At 41.4% G+C, this 20,651-nt stretch overlaps 1 protein-coding gene across 1 annotated transcript in view; it reads left to right on the top strand.

The window, feature by feature from the left end:
- Positions 1-19,522, top strand: part of LRP2 (LDL receptor related protein 2) — a 220,105-nt gene extending 200,583 nt beyond the window's left edge. Inside the window, exons 69-79 of the mRNA XM_073019794.1 lie at positions 2,369-2,589; positions 3,413-3,589; positions 6,528-6,647; positions 8,771-8,861; positions 9,710-9,777; positions 9,949-10,069; positions 10,619-10,748; positions 11,810-11,911; positions 13,575-13,682; positions 17,150-17,221; positions 17,404-19,522. Of these exons, the coding sequence (XP_072875895.1) occupies positions 2,369-2,589; positions 3,413-3,589; positions 6,528-6,647; positions 8,771-8,861; positions 9,710-9,777; positions 9,949-10,069; positions 10,619-10,748; positions 11,810-11,911; positions 13,575-13,682; positions 17,150-17,221; positions 17,404-17,571 (1,378 nt within the window). The 3' untranslated portion in view covers positions 17,572-19,522. The remainder of the gene's footprint in view (positions 1-2,368; positions 2,590-3,412; positions 3,590-6,527; positions 6,648-8,770; positions 8,862-9,709; positions 9,778-9,948; positions 10,070-10,618; positions 10,749-11,809; positions 11,912-13,574; positions 13,683-17,149; positions 17,222-17,403) is intronic.
- The last annotated feature ends 1,129 nt before the right edge of the window (positions 19,523-20,651 follow it).

The following is a 20,651-nucleotide window of genomic DNA, read 5'->3' as shown; positions in this document are numbered from 1 at the left end:
GCAACTGTTGACTGTAATAAAGATGGAAAGGGAGAATTGTCATGCGGAAACTGCTGGAAAACACTGTGATAGTTCTCCTACCTTACAAGGGTCCGGGGAAGCTCTATGGAGAAAGTAGCACTGAATTGAATGTTGCAGGTTGGGATCCACTGCTAGTATAACCGGTGATAAAGTGTGTGACATGTGAGGTCAGTGTGGGTGAGAGTGAGAAGGGCCACTTCCTAGAGAAAGTGGGACTGACATGGAATCTGGATAGATGTCTTGGGTACAGATAGGCAAAGGAGCCAGGCCGGTTGTTAAGAAGCTCAGGGAATAGCATAAACGAAGTCATGGAGGAAACAAAAATCATTCTGTGTATCTTTTGTGTTTTTTCCATTCCATTCCCTACCTTTTGTTTTCTTAGTTTTGAGTATTTAATACTTTTAAATGAAATTGAATTAATTAATTTATTTATATAGACAGGGTCTTGCTCTGTCACCTGGACTGGAGTGCAGTGGCATTATCATAGCTCACTGCAGCCTCAAAATCCTGGGCTCAAGCAGTCCCCTGCCTCAGCCTTCTACTTGCACAGCACCATGCCTGGCTTATTATCTTAAAAAAAACAGTTTTATTAAAATATAATTCACATATGGTATGTATGGTATGATACAACTTACCCATTTAAAGTGTACAATTCACTGACTTTTAGTATATGCAGAGTTGTATATGCATCATCACAATCAGTTTTAAAGCATTCTCATCACCCTACAAAGAAACCCTGTTCCTCTGAGCCACCATTTTCCTGCCCTCAGTAACTGCTAATCTGCTCTCTGTCTCTATAGATTTGCCTATTCTGGACATTTCCTACAAATGGAATCCTGCAGTATGTGGTTCTTTGTGACTAGCTTCTTTCACATGTGTGTCCTTTTTAATGAAAACCAAACAAGGTGGTATTTACCAGTTGTTGAGACTTTAAAGGCCCCTGGCTGCATTTTTTCCAGAGCCCAGTTTGTCTAAAATCCATGCATTCCTCAGTAGAATTTAAAACTTGGTCTGTGCCTGATGACTGGTTTAGACTAGAGACTGAAAAGCAGCGGCTGGTGGGCCAAATATGGCCCATAGAACATATTTGGCTGGGACAACACGGAGCTTTTTTTTTTTTTTTGAGACGGAGTCTCGCTCTGTCGCCCAGGCTGGAGTGCAGTGGCCGGATCTCAGCTCACTGTAAGCTCCGCCTCCCGGGTTCACGCCATTCTCCTGCCTCAGCCTCCCGAGTAGCTGGGACTACAGTCACCCGCCAACTCGCCGGGCTAGTTTTTTGTATTTTTTTTAGTAGAGACGGGGTTTCACCGTGTTAGCCAGGATGGTCTCGATCTCCTGACCTCGTGATCCACCCGTCTCGGCCTCCCAAAGTGCTGGGATTCAGGCTTGAGCCACTGCGCCCGGCCGACAACACGGAGCTTTAAGACTTTTTTTTTAAGGTAGTGCTGACATTTAAATTTTAAGAAAAGAAATAAAATCTGTATTTGTTGCTTTGGAAATCAGAGGAGCAGATTACACTGGGTAGGTCTGCCTTCCTGGGCACTGACACAGGGTCTTGCTCTCCCCATCACTTGATGTTTACAACCAGGATCTCTCCTCATCTTACATAACTGTTCCTCTCCAGGTATTTGAAATCATGTAATCCCTGGTCTAGGTAATTCTTCAATGTCAGATCATCTTTGCTTACATACACCCTTGCTCTACAATTAATTATTAATTGGATGCAAAATACACATTTAAAAAGAGTTGCCGGGTGTGGTGGCTCACTCCTGTAATCCCAACACTTTGGGAGGCTGAGGCGGGCAGATTGCTTGAGTCCAGGAGTTCAAGACCAGCCTGGGCAACATTGGGGAAACCACATCTCTACTACTCAGCTACTCAGGAGGCTGAGGTGAGAGGATCGCTTGAGCCCAGGAGTGTGGTGAGCCATGATCGTGCCGCTGCATTCCAGCCTGGGCAACAGAGTAGCTACATGAAGATAGAAATCTTTGTATGTTCTGTTCTCTGATAGATCCCAAACACAGAACGGTGCCTCTCACACAGTAGGCCTTCAATAATATTTCTTGAAGAGTGAACAGCTTTCATAATGCATTTTAAAGGGTCTGAATATCCATCCTTTGGCCAATTTTCTATTAAGGAGTTGCAGTTTTCAAGAAGGATAAATCACACATGCTCTTGTGCCGCTATTTTTGCTCCCCATCTTCTGTAAAATATAAAACTGGTGTCACTGAGCACCCAGGTCCCTGAGATAAACAGTTGGTTTCCCTGTAGGTAATGCCCTGTGCTCTGCCGTAGTGGAGAAGTCCCACCAGGTGAGATGCTACAATGAAGAAATCTTCTGTTACAGGCTTATGTTCTGGACTGACTGGGGAAAGGAACCTAAAATTGAGTCTGCCTGGATGAATGGAGAGGACCGCAACATCCTGGTTTTCGAGGACCTTGGTTGGCCAACTGGCCTTTCTATCGATTATTTGAACAATGACCGAATCTACTGGAGTGACTTCAAGGAGGACGTTATTGAAACCATAAAATATGATGGAACTGATAGGAGAGTCATTGCAAAGGAAGGTTAGAAATGAGTTAGAATGTAATATATTAAATTACTAATTAATATATTTCTAATGTCTTTGCCTGTTTTCTCAAGAAGGAGCCCTGCTCTTAGGAAACGGCTTATATAGTTTTTTAGATACCACCCCTCCACCCCCACCAACTCCCACCTGCTGAATTAAATGCAGATGAGTTCATTAGCAATAATTAAATCCTTTTTGTCTTTTTTATACAACTTAAAAAAAATGCTTCTCAGGAGAAGATATTGAAATAACTGAGTTTCCTGTTAGGTTGCCCCAGTAGAGGTGGTTTCATGTGTACCAATGTTAATTCATGTCTAACCACTTCTGGACACATTCATTTTCACTTTACTAGATTGCCCAGTATGCACAACTGTAAATATCTAGAAGGAGAGGAACATTTTTGTTGTTGTTGTCGTTGTTCAGACTGTGCAGAATTGCAATGACCCAGCATATACCACATTTTTCCTATTTGGTCAGATAGATGTCTTACATTCAAAAGAAAACATAAAATCTTGCCATGTAAATTGTTTTCCAAAAATGCAATAAAATCTGTCACTTGATAGTGAGCTAGGGCCCTATGATTGGTGTCGGGTGGCATATACATCAATGTGGTTTAATTTCTATCTTCTTGACCTCCTAGTGCAGCACACTTTCACAGTCCCATGTATCTAAAATCAGCCTGAATATTCCCAGAGCTTCAAGGCATTGTATGAGGGAATAATTCAAACAGAATGACATCATATCTAGAAGTGGTGGTAGGGTGTAGTGGGTGTTTTCTTTTCAATAACCTTTTGTTTTGTTTTTCCCCTGTGGGTAAGCAGCAATGAACCCTTACAGCCTGGACATCTTTGAAGACCAGTTATACTGGATATCTAAGGAAAAGGGAGAAGTATGGAAACAAAATAAATTTGGGCAAGGAAAGAAAGAGAAAACGCTGGTAGTGAACCCTTGGCTCACTCAAGTTCGAATCTTTCATCAACTCAGATACAATAAGTCAGGTAATCACCAACTTTGGTATAAGATGCTCCTCATTACTTGGGAACCTTATTTCAAAATAATGGCTATGTTGCTGGAAGATGGCAGTAGATAACAACAGGCTAATCTCTTGGTGCATGAAAGGGGTATGTGTGTATGTACATGTGCTGGGGGAGAGGAGCGTTTTAACCATTTTAACCAAAGAAAGATAAAATTGGAGGTCAAATGAAATTATGCAAACTACCAGCACATAAGTAAAAATTTATTAGCCTTCATTGTTGTTTGGAGTTATGGATATGTACTTCTAGGCCACAGAATCCAGCAGACATCAGTCCCCCGCTAAGTGTGAATTGGGTTAACAAGTCACAAAATGGGTTTCATAGGCATCAAAAATCTTATCTTTCCCATTGCAAGGCTAGGCCAGTCATGTGCCTTCCTACCCGCACCTCTCTGTCTCACTTTCCTAGTTCTGGGCCCTGCTTCCTCGGGTTACCTGTGTGCTAATTCATCCTTCAGCAGTGTATGGAGCAAGATGAAAGACAAAGGGAAGTGAGGAAAGGAAACAGCCTTTTACTAAGTTCTTATGTCAGATTCTCTCTTCAGTGTTAATTCAGACATCTGTTACTTCAATTACCTTATAAAGACCTCCCAAACCTTATAAAGACATTTTATTCTCATCCCAAGTAAAGAAACTGAGGCCGAGACAGATTTAGTAACTTATGTACCTAAGTCACATAAAAAATGGGTGAGTTTTAATCTCAGAAATGAAATAATTTTTAGGTTCAATTCTATCCAACCCAAAACTCAGCATCTTGCTGTCTTAGCCCAGTGTTCAGTATGCCAAAGTCCCAGGTTGAATGCTATGGATATGTGGCCTTTGACAAGTCACTCCCTTCCTGTCCCCACATGTGAGTCATGGGTGGAGTCCGGGGTTGTCTTGAGTCTGCTGATATTTTGAGACCCTAATCAGCCTTGAAAAATTGCAACTCAGAGCTGAGACTCCCATGAGATGACAGGGGTGGCAAATGCCTTTTCTAGGGCATGGCTCCCTTGTTTTGGAAGTAGTACCACCTCTCTCCAGAATACTCCAGAACACTCCAGACCCTACCAATAGAATAGCTTTTGTGCCCTAAGTGCCCTTGCCGCTCTCACACTTGGCCATTTTAAAGGTAGGAGAGGAAGGCACAGTACACCTGGAAAGGCCATCCCCTCCCTACCACCTCTGGACCCTGAGGAGAAGGCAGAGGAAAGTCTGGAGGCTGCCCCTGAAGGAAAAGCATCTCAGCCAGCTGATGCTCAGGGAAGGGCGGCCCCTTTGGAAAGTGCTGGTGGAGTGGGGGTGGGGGTGGGGAGTACAGCTCCAGCCCAGCTGTGCTAGAAGAGCATCTTGTTTGAACCAAGAGTTCTGAAATTTGAGCATGCCTCAGAATTACCTGGAGAGCTTGTTAAACATAGATTCGTGGGCCCCATCTGTTGGACTTCTGATGCAATATGCCTGAGGTGGCCTAAGAATTTGCATTTCTAACAAGTTCTCCCGTGACGTTGATGCTGCTGGTTCAGTGACCACATTTTGAGAACCGCTACTCTAGTCCCTTGCTACTCAGAGTGTGGGTCATGGGCCAGGAGCCTTGGGATCCTATGGGAGCTGGCTAGAAATGCAGTCTCTCAGGCCCACCCCAGACCTTCTGAATCAGAATCTGCATTTTAGCAAGATACCCCAGGTGACTGGTAGCACATTCAAATTTGAAAAGCTCCACTCTGGAGGGCTGACAAAATGGTAATGAGACAGATATTGATGGAGGCTTTTGGAAAATGTCTTATTAATTTATAGCTATGCTTTGTCTATGGTTACATCTTGAATGATGGACAATCAGGATCACAGAATGCTAGTCTGAGAAGGAATGTAAAGATTATCCACTCCAGTGCAACCCTTGGATAAATCATAATATATGCTAAAGTAGAAATAATAAGATTCTAGACTTACCTGGGGAGCTTTTAATGGTAATACTTGAGCTTTATCCCAGACCGATTTAAATTTGAATCTCTGTGAATGGGCATCAGTAATTTTTCTTTTCTCTCTTTTTTTTTTTTTTTTTTTTTTTTTGAGACGGAGTCTCACTCCATGGCCCAGGCTGGAGTGCAGTGGCGATCTTGGCTCACTGCAAGCTCCACCTCCCGGGTTCACGCCATTCTCCTGCCTCAGCCTCCCGAGCAGCTGGGACTACAGGCGCCTGCCACCGCACCCGGCTAATTATTTTGTATTTTTATTAGAGACGGAGTTTCACCATGTTAGCCAGGATGGTCTTGATCTCCTGATCTCATGATCCGCCCACCTCAGCGTCCCAAAGCAGTGGGATTACAGGCGTGGGAACCACCACGCCCGGCCTGGCATCAATAGTTTTGAATAGCTCCCAGGTGATTCTGAGGAATCATTGCTCTAAATTCCCTTTTCTTGCAATTAAGGTAACTGAAACCCAGAAGAAATGTCTCCTTGGAGGGTTGGGGTGGAAATCACATCCAGTATACTTTGGATAGACCATCCGTTATGATCTATCCAGATTTGGGTGGTGACAAATCTTGATATAATACGTGGATCTCACTAGTCTTTGCAACCATCTCAACTTGTTTAGCACTGAGTAGATTTTCAGGTTAGGCAGTGAACCAGATACCCACCTTCCAAACCTCTCAGGGCAGCAGAGAAGATAAGTGATGCCAATAGAAAATGTGAGTGGTACAGAAATTGGCCGGAGAGCCCAGAGAGGGACTATCCCACTGCAGTGCGGTGGCAGAGATGATAGTGTAAATGAGGGTGAGTAGCCAGCTGACACGTGGACTAGAGGTGTTGGGATGCTGCCTAGGCTCTGCTGTCACCTGGCAGAGCCACCTCCAGTTACTGGGTATGTCTGTAGTCAGGTTATTCATTCTGTCAGGACCTAACTGCTGTTCTCACCTGCTTTCCAGTGCCCAACCTTTGCAAACAGATCTGCAGCCACCTCTGCCTTCTGAGACCTGGAGGATACAGCTGTGCCTGTCCCCAAGGCTCCAGCTTTATAGAGGGGAGTACCACTGAGTGTGATGCAGGTAGGAGCACTGCCCGAGCAGCCACAGGGGCCTGGGAGCACTCCTCTGCTGCCCTCAGGAGTCTGAAGAATCTCTGTATGCTGGATCCTTGCAGCAGAGTGGGGATGGCTGGAAGGAGGGATAAGGGATGTGGGAGGTATGAACAGAGCTGAGTGGGACTTAGGGGGCAAACAGAACCATGTTCCAGTGACTGCTGAGAGTTATTTGCTAAGATCTGTAGAAATATAGATCCAGTGCCCCTAAATCTATTGCTGTGTTGTTTTGTAAAAACATTTTGAAGAGTGACTTTTTCTAAGACCTCTACCTCAAGCTGGATTCCCGTTGCCCCAGAATCCACTCAACCTTAACTGGAGCTCCTCAGGGTAGAGAACCATGTTCAGTTTTGACAACTGAAAAAGGGCTACCTTTTGAAAAGTGCTTTATGTTATAAGGAGATGAAGACCAGCATGAGGAAGCTGTGGTTTAATTCTCGTCCCAAATGCTGTGGGTGATCTATTCTTGGCAAGACTTTTTTCAATGACTCTTTTAAGGAGTTAATAAGCCAGGCGGGAACAACTAGTGTCCCTAACTAGCATCTGGTGCTGGAAAAACCTGTGAAAAAGTCATCCTGCTATTCACTAGTGGCCCATTTTATGGCTTACATCCTTGGGGCCTTCCCCCAGTTTTAGCTGATGGGGAAAGGAAAACGCTTAACCACCTTCTACCACCAGGGGGAGCAGGCAGTTAGACCAGGAACCACCGTTTGACTCATTCCAAATAGGCTGAAAAGTTGGCGGGTTTAGGGAATGAATCCAGGGAGAAAAAACCTGCTTCTTGTCTCCCCTCTTCCCCTACTCTTGCATTCATCCCAACGCTACTGGGGAAATATTGGTAGGAATCCAATATTTCGAGCAATATTTGGAACAAAATGACAATTTCAGGCTTATGAGATTTGTTCTATGCTGTGGATAGATTGTTTTGCCACTTAATGCAATTTCACATCGTAGGAGCAGTGTGGTCCTGGTTGTCAGCTCATCTACTACTTTTCCCATTTAAACTTTTTGCCAAGCGGATTTTATCAAGATTCTTGTTTTAAAGAATTTTAACCGAAGTAAGCACACGAATGATGGCAATCATTCCATATAGGGCTTCATTTGGTATAATAATTAAGCAATTAGTCCAGTGAGATTTCTTGAGTGCCAGCTATGTTTCAGGCACTGTTCTAAGTGCTAGAGGTAACAGAAGTGAACAAAACAGACAAACCCCCTGTGTGTATTGAGTGTACATTCTAAGAGGACAATAAATAGAGAAGTCAAGAAATATACAGTAGGTCAGGTGGTACTATGGAGAAAAGGAAGGCAGAGGAAGAGGGATGAGGATGGATTGGGTGGGGATTCTCCTTTAGATAGCGTTCAGGGAAGACCTGTCTGATACAGTGAACACTAAGTAGAGACTCAGATTGAAGGACTGAGCCAGGAGGGTATCCAGACTCTTTAAATAATATACACATGTGACCTATACTTATTAAGCACCTTCAACATATAAGACACTGAAGCACTAATACCCCGTCAGGCATATCCTGGGAGTATGTATGGGCCTAGCTGGGAGCAGGGACCTGGAGTAAGGGCAGTTTGGGAGGACTTGAAAACTCAGGAGCTCTCTAGCTAGCTGCCTATCAAATATCTCTTTATGTGTAGCTATGTGACTGCCTGTTGACTGATCAATTACTGATGCTTTGGTGCCTTTAGTTGAAGTTTCCAGGTGGGCCTACATTAAACTCTTGGTTTTAACTGGGTTCATGGAGAATTCTGAAAACTTCAAATGAGAATGTGAACATTTTAAGAGATTATTTTACCACTAGGTTCTTGTAACTATTAATATATGTGCTCCAGAGTCTAGTACCTCTCCATTGTTTTTTGGGAAAAAATCTATAAACTGCCCCCTTTCTTTCCACTAAATGTATGTTACTCTCCAAGACCTTAAGGAAATTCACTGGACTTAGGGGGAAGGTAAGCTTTGACAGGGAGACTAATTGGCTGGCTGGCCCACCCTTCCTCCCAACCCTAACCCGGGCCGGATTGCATGGTGTGGGCACTCTGCTGAGTACAGCTGACTAACACTTGCATGGCTTTCCCTTCCTGCAGCCATCGAACTGCCTATCAACCTGCCCCCCCCATGCAGGTGCATGCACGGAGGAAATTGCTATTTTGATGAGACTGACCTCCCCAAATGCAAGTAAGTCTGAATGTTGAGGTCCCAGCTATAGGCCTTGCCTCTTCTGGGGAAATTTGAGACCTTAAAGTAGCCAGGAAAACAAATACAAGAACCTCACCAGTTCACTAATTCTTACATTTTAACCAGCTTGCCTTCCCTCGAGGGAGTCCACAGACTACTGAGGCAGTGCTTCTTTAGCTAGAATGTGCATAGGAATCCCATGGAGATCTGGTTCAAGATCTCCGTTCTCATGCACACAGATTCTGCATTTCTAACAAGCTTTGGGTGAGGCCACAGGGTCTTGGACCACACTTTGAGGAGCAAGGAGTTAGAGAAATGGCAGCAGCATTTTCCTACTCACCTGGTATTGTTAATTACAACAGGGCTGTGGGAGAAGAGCTGTCTGCAGGGCTGCTTTAGTACAAGGCACTCATAATGAGCAGAAAGACTGGGATGAATATTCGGAAAGAAGATGACTGTGTTGAGAAAACTCTTAATATGGAGCAAGACAAATAGATGTCTTTAAAAAGCATTTAATGAAAGCATATAAAAGAAAAAAACATAACCATGGTTTCCATTTGTACTCTCTAAGGAAGCATTGCATAGATTAGACACCAACAGGTTTTCGTGACCAGACTCACCCCATCAGTGCCACAGCTACTCCATTAAAAGTGAATTTCTAAAATCAGAGCACTGTTCTTTCTGCTTGTCTTCTCTTGGCAGAATAAACAAAAGTCATGCAGATACATTGTCTGTTCAACACGTAATTTATGCAGTCAAAGCTCTCTCTACTTCAGGATGTGCTCAGAAAAATGCAATAGAAGCCTAAGAATGTAACAGCTAGTGAATGATTTTGTTTTTCCTTTCAGGTGTCCTAGTGGCTACACCGGAAAATATTGTGAAATGGCGTTTTCAAAAGGCATCTCTCCAGGAACAAGTAAGTTTTAACAATGTGAGCAACCTGGAAATTACTCATAGCTCCTACACTGAATACTGTCACAGCTTTTCTACTTAACTCAGTCTTTGAAGGAGTGCTTCTAGCCCCCAGTTTCTGCCAGGATCGCGGGCTCCCGTGTGTTGATGTGCTCTCTGCTCTCTTCTTCTATAGCCGCAGTAGCTGTGCTGTTGACAATCCTCTTGATCGTCATAATTGGAGCTCTGGCAATTGCCGGATTCTTCCACTATAGGAGAACCGGCTCCCTTTTGCCTGCTCTGCCCAAGCTGCCAAGGTCAGTTTCATTATGGGGAACATTGATGTTTGAAACCTAAGTAATTCACAGGAAGCCATGGGAAGGACTTCGTTTTCTTTCTAAGTTAAAAAAGCACAATACGCAGTTCACCTATTCCACAGAAACAAAAAGTAGTGAGGATGTAAAGCAGTCACTTCAAATCACAACTTTAGTTAAATGCTTCTCTAAAGCCTGAGTGACAAACTGTGTTTTGTAGTCCAAATGGTTGTGCCTACTGGTAGGTGTTCAGGTCAGAGAGAAGTGAAAAGGCAGCTGTGTGATGGCCCAGGCTTTATCCTTCTATGTGCTGGACTCTTTTTCTTTTAGATCTCATGGTTCAGGAATGTGCTTTAACGTTTCCAGGTAGCTAAGGGAACTTACTACCATATTTGACTGTAAATTCAGAGTGGGAATTGAGCATTACATTTAAGGAAGATTTAGCAATGTGGAGGAAAGGGTAATATTACGAAAGGTTGTATTTGTTGTTTTTGTTGCTGCTGCTGTTGTTGTTTTAAATAACAAGACACTATTTTGGTTGCTTCTTTCCAGCTTAAGCAGTCTTGTCAAGCCCTCTGAAAATGGGAATGGGGTGACCTTCAGATCAGGGGCAGATCTTAACATGGATATTGGAGTGTCTGGTTTTGGACCTGAGACTGCTATTGACAGGTCAATGGCAATGGTGAGTATGGTTTCAAAATGATTATTTGAAGGTTGTCATTTATAGAATAAATACTTTTTATAAAGAATAAAATTCACCTAGAGAAGACTGAAGTACAGCAGTAGGCCTCTCAGAATAAAGCCTGCACTACACAAACCAAGTTAGGAGACATTAGGCTTGTTGCTGAAAGGTGTCTAAAAACATTGGTAATAAAATTGGAATTTACCCCTGCTCTAAGCCACGCTGTTGAATTGGAATCTTGAACAGTCTTAAGTTTAACTTGAATATTGAAGAGCTTTCTGGTTTTTTTGAGGGTGGTGTGTGGGGAAGACATGATATTTTGTTTTTATTTATATTATACACATTTTATGTGTATAAAAGGAGTAGGGAACTATATTTTTCCTAGTGTCATTTATTTTTCTGCCAATGTACAGTGATGAAATAAACAGTGATTTTAGAGTTGGTGTTGACCCAGACCCTGGCTCTGCTACCCACTAAGTATGTGAAAACAGGCATGGAGCTTGATATCTCTGACCTGCACTGTCCCTGTTGGTAAAATAGGTACAATAATACCTCCTGGGAGGACCAAACGAAATCCTCTGTGAGGGGCTCCCACAGTCTTGGCGCTGAGGGGGCTTTCTGTGATCAGTATTGGGAAACCACTTTCAGAATTTTGTGTCTCCTTCAAATCTTTCATTTTTTTCCTTCTCTGAAAATATACTACTATCCATTCTTTTTCCCTCCCCTCTCTCCTTATTCTTCTTTTCTTCTTCCACCATTATCCTTTTCTCTGTTGCCCAGACCCAATTCCCAAGTGAGTTATTTAACAGAATTTGGATATAAGAAAAATGTTTCTGTTTCCTTGAGTTGGTAAATGGGTGCATGTTATGTTACTTTGCATAACAATTTGCCATATGGCGGCCTTGTGTTTTGCTGCCCCTTTTTTTTTTTTTTTGCAAGTTCTCTTTTGGGTAACTCTGGCATAGCACCTAGCATACCTCCAGGTGTGAGGAAGGCACCTTGCTTTGTGTGTGAACCAGATTAGTATGGTGTAATCTCTGTTTCTCTCTCTGTGCCATCAGAGTGAAGACTTTGTCATGGAAATGGGGAAGCAGCCCATAATATTTGAAAACCCAATGTACTCAGTCAGAGACAGTGCTGTCAAAGTGGTTCAGCCAACCCAGGTGAGAAACCATACAGTCTTTTCTTTCAGTTACCGCTGTCGCTGGATGTTAATTATTGAGTTACGTCTTCTTAGGATTTTCCTGACCTTCCCTCCAAATGGAAGGAAGCATAGTGAGTGGTCCGTGCTGCAGCTGCCCTATCTGTAGGAACAGGACCAACCCAAGGACATAAGACCTGAAAACAATCAGAATCCTGTTCTGTTGCAAGTGGTGGAGGTTTGGCAACCATGCCGGGGCTGCTGACCAAGAACCTTTCATTCTGAGTGGTGTCAGAGCAAGAGAGGTCTGAGTCCTTTCAGGGTCCTGGTAAACACAGTGCCTGAAGCACCACAGCTTCTCTACAAATACTTGTGAAATGAATGAGTAGAGAATTGTCAGGTCATTATACAGGAATCTGGGGACTGGGCCTACTTTCTGGTTCTTGCTGCCATCCCAAGCGTGTGGTTTGAGGTGGATTAAAGGGAGAGGGACCTCTTATGTTTGCTATTGTGATACTTTCCTGAAAAGTACAAAGGTCTCTAGAGTTGATGGGCAGATATCTAAACTTCCTTGTTGCAACCTTGTCACTCAGTCATCTTTAAGAAGAGCTGGGAGATGAAATAGGAATATAGGTGAAGGGAATAACTTTTCATAAGGTCTGCATCAATAGCCGCAGCACCACTTCTAGTGCTTGTCAACTGCGAACGTGTGTCTCCTTTGTCACAACATTGGCCTTAGTGACAATGAATAACTGTCATTGTTAACACCTACGCTCCTTTTGGACTCGAGATATGGCACATTTTAATACAGAAGCTAGAAATGTTTATTTTACAAATATTTTGTGATTTTAAGATCGGAAATGTTTAACTCTTGAAAGCATTTTCCCTGATCCTTTGATAAACAGACATGAAAACTTTAATCACATGATAAAAGAGATATGACATTTCATTTGACATCTTCACTTAAAATAAAACGAGGCCATGTATACAAGTGCATATCCAAGTTTGAGAATAAACAAGTAATGAATGTGAAAATATAGGAAAAGGAGTGAATTGTCTGCCTTGTAGTTTATTATATATTCATGGTAATTTGGTCTTAAAAGGGAACCTTGGAATTGTATGAATGTTATAGAAAAATGCATAGAAGATTATTAATTCTATTATTCTCATCTTTTCAAAAATTCAGCCGCTTTTTAGTAGTACTATGAAATCTTAATTTCCAAAGATAGGATTTATGAATATTCAAAGAAATTATTAAGATCCAAAGATAGGATTCTCAGTTCATCAGTGAGGTTGGGGAATTATTCTTGCTGTTCTTCTAGGATTTGGCTTCCAGTATATAACTAGAGTATCTTTATCCAAAAATCTGGTCAACAGTGGGAGTAAGAAGGCATAGAGAATACAGTAGAAATTGCAAGTAGTAAGTGAGAGTGGGACCAGTGAGGGCTGTATTTGCCTCCCAGGATTAAGGTATGAGGTAACTTAGTGGTTGCTGCTCTTGATTTTGGGGCGGTGGGAGTGATGTTTAGTCCTGGCCTCTGGGTCATGCAATAAAAATGATGCCTGATGATGTCTGTGGGAGAACAAGATAGCAAAAAGAGCCAGAGTTCGTACAAACTTTACAGCAAATTTATTTACTACTGAATTCTTTCAAAACTGGGTAAAGGCCTTTAATATGTCCATAGGTCACTGTATCTGGAAATGTGGATAATAAGAATTATGGAAGTCCCATAAACCCTTCTGAGATAGTTCCAGAGACAAGCCCAACTTCCCCAGCTGCTGATGGAACTCAGGTAAGTTGCTGACTCCTGAAATAATGTGGGATTTGGAAAAACTTTGGGATGGCCGGGTTTTTATTAACCTTAAGCAAACAAGGGAGACTCTGACATGATCAAAGATCCCAAGATGTGTTGACAGTTAATAAACATAATTTTTTAAAAAGTCATAGATTGAAAAACTTTCCACCAAATAAAGCTACATTCTAACATTGAGTTGGGAATAATGTTCCTTGTAACATGGGAGAACATGTCACAAAGAAGAACAAGTAGACTTCTGGATCCAGTACCTTCAGACCAGGGACATTTAAGTTGAGAAATAGACTCAGTATGAATAAAGATTTCACTGTGTCAAAGATACAGATGAAAGATTCTTCTCTGTGTGTTGTGATTTCTCTACAGCATGCATCTTTATTCCTTAAAGCTGTTCTTCCTGCTCCTGCTATTACAGATCTTTACCACTAGATGGCATGAATTTACATAACTCTGCCCATTCATCATCCATCTGTTAATTATTGGCCAACCAATCATTTAACTAAAGTTATTGCTCTCGATGTGTCAGGCATGGTGTTTAATACTGGAGACTGAAAGAAAAAAATGCCAGTAGATGGAGCTTCTTAAACATGCCTGCAGGTCCTTTGCAATTGGTACACTATTTGTTCTGCAGGAAAAAATTCAATAAATATATTTGATATTAAACTCTGTATTAATGTGTATCATTAGTTTTAATGAATGCATATGCAGCTATCCTGATATTGCTGTTTGAATCTGGACAAACAGTTTTACCTCTGGGGCTAGGGTCCTCAATAATATTTCTTACTGGGGGCACTATTGGCATATTGAATGGAACAGTTCTTTGTGCTACAAAACTGTCCTATGCACTCAGGGAATTTCAGTATTTCTGGTTCCTGTCCACTAAATTCCAGTAGTGTCTTCCCTAATTCATTGTGACCCCATAAATCACCTTCCGTCCCCCAACACATGTGCACTCACTCTTAGTTGAGAACCACTAGGATCTGGAATGTCTCTATTCTAAGATTCTATGACCAATTTTGTGAAGTAATGTAAAGAAATGAAAGTCTAAGAGTAGTTGGAAATTTTACCATTTTATACAATCTTTATTTCTCAAATTTCATAATCTATAAACATTGATATCTGGATAACTTGGCAGTCTCACTATCACCTTAAACATTGGTTTCTGTTCTGCTCATTTAAATCAAAATAAAATTTGAACTAAATTGATGCTGAGAAGAGTCTCTATAAGGTTTCTGTATGCCTTCTCAAGTTCCCTTATTTCTTCTTCTCATGTCACACACACACACTCACACACTCACAGACATACATAAATATTGTCTAGAAAGGAATTTTCAGTCTCATATTTTTCAAGGGACTAAACATTTTTTCTTTAAGCTGTATTAAAAATGGATTTTGAAGATTAATTTTCCACAGACACATGGATACTTGAATGTCATATATTTGGTCCTCCAAGCCTGAGTCAACCTCAAGCTAGTGCCAGATTTATTTTGTATTTTCAACATTTTTTCTCAGTCCATCTCTGGTCTAGTGATCTTCTTCACTAAACAGAGATTTTCCCCAGCTGGTGCAGGAAGGTGACTGTGGTGGGGAGGCTGAAACCTCTGCCTGCATGTCTGTTACCTCTGACCTGCATGTCTGTTATCAGAAACAAAATGTATACTGACAGGATCTTTCAAAGGAGAGCAGATCTTCACCAATTGTAGTCCTTTCTTTCTCTTTCCCTTCGTAATACCTTGGTTCCTCCTCTTACTTTTTTACATTAGTGAGGCTGAGACCCTCTAAAATGCGTCTTCCATGATACGTCCAGGGATCTTACTGTATTTCTTGTGTCGTGGGCGCTGAGATAATAGCCAGCATGACTTAAAAGCAGTAGAGGTGCTTGGGTGAGATCACCTAGGTTGATTTGAACATGCCAGAGTCTCACAAATGTGTCTTTCATCCATAAATATGTTAAAAGACTAACAATTAAAAACACGGGCTGGGCACGGTGGCTTATGCCTGTAATCCCAGCACTTTGGGAGGCCGAGGAGGGTGGATCACAGCATCAGGAGTTCAAGACCAGCCTGGCCAACACAGTGAAACCCCGTATCTACTAAAAATGCAAAAATTAGCTGGGTGTGGTGGCACATGCCTGTAGTCCCAGCTACTCAGGAGGCTGAGTCAGGAGAATTGCTTGAACCTGGGAGGCGAAGGTTGCCGTGAGCCGAGACTGCGCCACTGCACTCCAGCCTGGGCGACAGAGCAAGACTTCATCTCAAAAAATTTAAAAAAAAAAAAAAATTCAGTTCTATCATTTTCCAAAAGTTACATTGATATGCATAGGATCCCCCAAGGAGACAGAAAAAAAAGTCACTATTCCTTTTCTCCTGTTAGTAATTGCTTAACTCCAAGTTAGCCATTTCATTTTGAAGCAATGACATCTAAGAGATTTTGGCCCGCCCCACTTAACTGTAAGGGCCCAGAGGCAGGGCTCTGACCTGAATGTCTTCATGTTCCCCTTGGGGACACTATGTACAAAGCAGGAACTCACTTGAATGTGGGTTAAAGTGAAGACCTCTTCTACTTCTGTAGCCCTGTGTTCCCCACTCCTCCACAGGCTGGTCCCCTGCTTTCACAGAGTGAGACACCCCATAAAACCTGCGGGCTGCCTCGGCTCCTGTTGAGAGTAGGCTGTCTGTTGCCTTGTCTGGCAGTCAGCACGACAGGCAACTTTTCAGTAAGGCGTGGGCCACGCACCATGGTCCAGCGTGATTCTCTTTGGGTTCTCCAGTTTATGGGCCCCTGGGTCCGCTAAGTAATCATTACCTGCCCTTCTACCTGCAATTCAGTTGTATAATCTTGCCGTGAGTCAGCAAATATAGGATAATAAGTGTACCTACCTCTGGGGTTTGTTAAAAGAAAATCAGAAACTTGTAAAATGCTTAGAGTAAGCACTCAATAAATGTTAGATGTTTTTGTTATTATTATTATCATGATACAGGAGGGAATGGTGAAGGGAGAAGGGATACTCTTGAGTTGACCAAAGAATGTTACTTTAGGGAATAAGAGTTATAGTTGGGCTTCGCCATCCCCACCCAATTTTCAGACAGCCGCAGAAATCTCTTTTTCTCCAGATGCATCTTGTGTGTGTCTGTTTTATGTGTTCTCTCTGTACTGAGGTAACCAGGTGATCTGCTTGTAGATACTATGGCACAAATTCTATAATATATAAATTTAAAATCAAAGAAGTATTTAAAACCATTGGATGAAAAGAGCCCGGAGAGTTTCAGTTACTGTTCAGGGACCACAGGAGGAATTGAACAATTTACCACATGGACTGAATCATGGTTCCAGGTCCCAAATTGCTTTACCCTTCAGTAAGAAGAAATTTTAAAATTGAGACGGGAGGAAAAGAAACCCACAAAATCATACCATTACTGAGAGGTTTTTGTTTTCCCCTTTTCATTTAGGTGACAAAATGGAATCTCTTCAAACGAAAAGCTAAACAAACTACCAACTTTGAAAATCCAATCTATGCACAGGTAATTTTTAACAATTTTTCTTAGCACAGACATTTTTTCTTAGAAATTATGTGATTGGTTAAATTGGACACACACTTAGATTATTCTGAGCAGAGTGGCCACAAATAGTCTTCTTTATGAAAAACCGTGTATGTTGACCTTGGGGTAAGAAATGGCTGATTCCTGTTACGTTGTGTTCTTAGATGGAGAACGAACAAAAGGAAACTGTTGCTGCGACCCCACCTCCATCACCTTCGCTCCCTGCTAAGCCTAAGCCTCCTTTGAGAAGAGACCCAACTCCAACCTATTCCGCAACAGAAGACACTTTTAAAGACACTGCAAATCTTGTTAAAGAAGACTCTGAAGTATAGCTATACCAGCTATTTAGGGAATAATTAGAAACACACTTTTGCACATATATTTTTTACAAACAGATGAAAAAAGTTAACATTCAGTACTTTATGAAAAAATATATTTTTCCCTGTTTGCCTATAGTTGGAAATATCCTGTGTGTCTTTTTTTACTTATGCCGTCTCATATTTTTACAAATAATTATCACAATGTACTATATGTATATCTTTGCACTGAAGTTGTCTGAAGGTAATACTATAAATATATTGTATATTTGTAAATTTTGGAAAAATTATCCTGTTACCGAATTTGCTAATAAAGGTGTCTGCTGATTTGGGTGGTGATCATTATAGTAAATGATCCAACGAGAAAAGGAATTGACTTGGGACCTTTAGCTGTGTCTAAAGAAGAGGCACTGCTCGTATTTCCTATCACATTATCTAGGAAAGGAGTCCAGGCCCTGCTCTTGGGTCCACTTTTACACATTAGCACTTAATTAATGTTCAATATTACATGTCAATTTGATTAATGGGTATGTTGATAGGGGCCCCTATGTGTTGTATAGACATCTGGACTCAACTGTAGACTCCTCAGATAATACAGAAGGTAGACAAAGCAATTCAGTTTGGCCTTTCTGTGTGTTGGGATTGTCTAATCAGGACTCTCGTTTCATGTGTGTTCTCTCACTAGCTGCCAAGGCAACATTTGCATTTGTGATGTCTATGAGGAAAACCCGTATCATTAAGTGCCAGTGTCCTGCATTGAGTTTGTGGTTAATTAAATGAGCTCTTCTGCTTGATGGACCTTGGAGCAATTTCTCATTCAAGGTGGTCACCTACCCCAGTAGCTGGAGCTCAGTAGCTGAATTTCTGAAACCAAATCTGTGTCTTCATAAAATAAGGTGCAAAAAAAAAAAAAAAGAAAAAGAAAAAAAATACCGGTTAAGCAAAGCCTCAGCTGGGTTTTTGTTTCTATGAAAATATCATTATAATCACTATTTATTTCCTAAGTTGAACCTGAATAGAAAGGGAAACCATTCTTTTTAAGCTTTTTATTAGGCCCTTTGGCGAAATGTGTACCTTCATATTAGAATGTACTGTACAGTCCAGATCTTTTCTTTAATTTTTTTTTAAGAGATGGAGTCTTGCTATGTTGCCCAGGCTGATCTTGAAGTCCTGGGCTCAAGTGATCCTCCCAGCTCAGTCTCCTGAGTAGTTGGGATTATGGGCATGAGCCACTGTGCCCGGCTTCCAGCTCTTCTCTTAAATAGTGGGTATAGTCTGCACAATAGGAACCATGGCAGGAATACACACTTTCCCATAGCAAATAGCATTCCTGAGTCTGTGTGCTAATATTGCACATTTGTTGAACAATGAATGAATGGATGGATGGATGGATGAATGAAACATATTCTACTGATTATTTTATTCCAGAGTTCTCAAAATATTTTTTGCTCATATTTTGAGTGCTGATTGTAATACTTGGAAATGTACTTTGATTAGATAAACAACTGGAAATAATGCTGCTGAAAAATTTCTAATAAATGTGTATTTTATCAGATGTTTTCTGTGTGCTTCATAAGCCCCGGTCATGAATCAGTTGTATTTTGCTGTGTAAAAAGCTTGCGGCTTTGAGTGCTCTTAGTCATACCAATTCTGTACCACTCATTCCCGGAACTGAATCCAGAGCAATTTGATTGAAAATCAAGCCTCTGCATTCATTTTGTTTGTGTCCATGATAGTCTGGGATAAGTTATAGGAAACAACTCTCCAGAAATGAGTAGATATCAGAGTCCCAGGTAACCACCAGTATAGCCAGTTCTTGAATGCTGTCCATGGCTAAGACAGAGCAGGGAGTGCATATTCCTGTTTCTCTAATAACTAGTGTTCCCCTAACAGTCATTTGTTCAAGAGGACGATTTCCCAGCCAGCTCCTTTAAGCATAGGCTGTGGACCATCTTCCCACTGTTAATCTCTCTGAGATTAATCTCAGCTGCTGCCTCTATAAAATAGGGGGCTCAGTGGTGAGACCCCAGTGTGGAAGTGTATATAGAGTATAACCCAACACCCAGCATAAAATATACCCTCAATTGATGGAAGCCATGATTATCATCATTTATGAAGTAAAGGGAAAATGGAACAGTCATTTGTGTGTTTTAAAAAGTTCCTTGGGTGATTTAATGAAGAGCCTTGGTTGAAAATGATGATTCGAAATATAAATGGCTGATCTTTCTTTTTTAGTGGAGGAGATTATGGAGATGAACAAGATTGTGTCTGGGCCTTTGAAAGGATTCACACATATCTTGTCTATAATGAGGCTGAAGAGCAGATGATAAAAAGTTTGGTCATGCTTTACTGTCATTTGAAGATGATAGGAAGGGCAGTAAATACTCCTGTACATAAAAATGGGAAAAGGTTGAGAAGATGGAAGTTTATATTCACATCACAGCACAGGGAACTGAGCCACCGCTGAAATAAATATACCTTTCCCAGATTTCTTCCAAGGATTCTGAGGAGTTGTTTGAGTTCGTTGTATATATTCTGGATATGAGTCCCCTGTCAAGTGAATAGTTTGCAAAAATTTTCTTCCATTTAACAGGTGGTCTCTTCATTTTGTTGATTGTTTCCTTTGCTGTGCAGAAGCTTTTTAGTTTATTATAGTCCCGTTTGTCTATTTTTGGTTTTGTTGCCTGTTCTTTTGAGGTCTTAGTCATAAATTCTTTGTCTATAAGAAAGTCCAGGAGAGTTTCCCCTAGGTTTTTTTTTTCTAGTATTTTTATAATTTTGGGTCTTACTTTTAAGCATTTAATCCATTTTCAGTTGATTTTTGTATATGGTGAAAGATAAGGGTCCAATTTTTTTTCTTCTGCATGCAGCTACCAATTTTCCCAGCACCATTTATTGAAGAGGGTGTCCTTTCCCCCATGTAGGTTCTTGTTAGCTTTGTCAAAGATCAATTGGCTGTTAAATATGTGGCTTTATTTTTGGGTTCTCTATTCCATTCTATTGGTCTAGGTGTCTATTTTTATACCAATGTGCCATTTTGGTTACTATACCTTTGTAGTCAGGTAGTGTAATGCCTCCACCTTTGTTCTTTTTGC

The sequence above is a fragment of the Chlorocebus sabaeus genome, chromosome 10, assembly GCF_047675955.1.
Source record: "Chlorocebus sabaeus isolate Y175 chromosome 10, mChlSab1.0.hap1, whole genome shotgun sequence".
NCBI classification, from domain to species: Eukaryota; Metazoa; Chordata; class Mammalia; order Primates; family Cercopithecidae; genus Chlorocebus; species Chlorocebus sabaeus.
The sequence above is the reverse complement of the archived record's forward strand: the minus strand, read 5'-3'. Positions and strand labels throughout refer to the sequence as shown.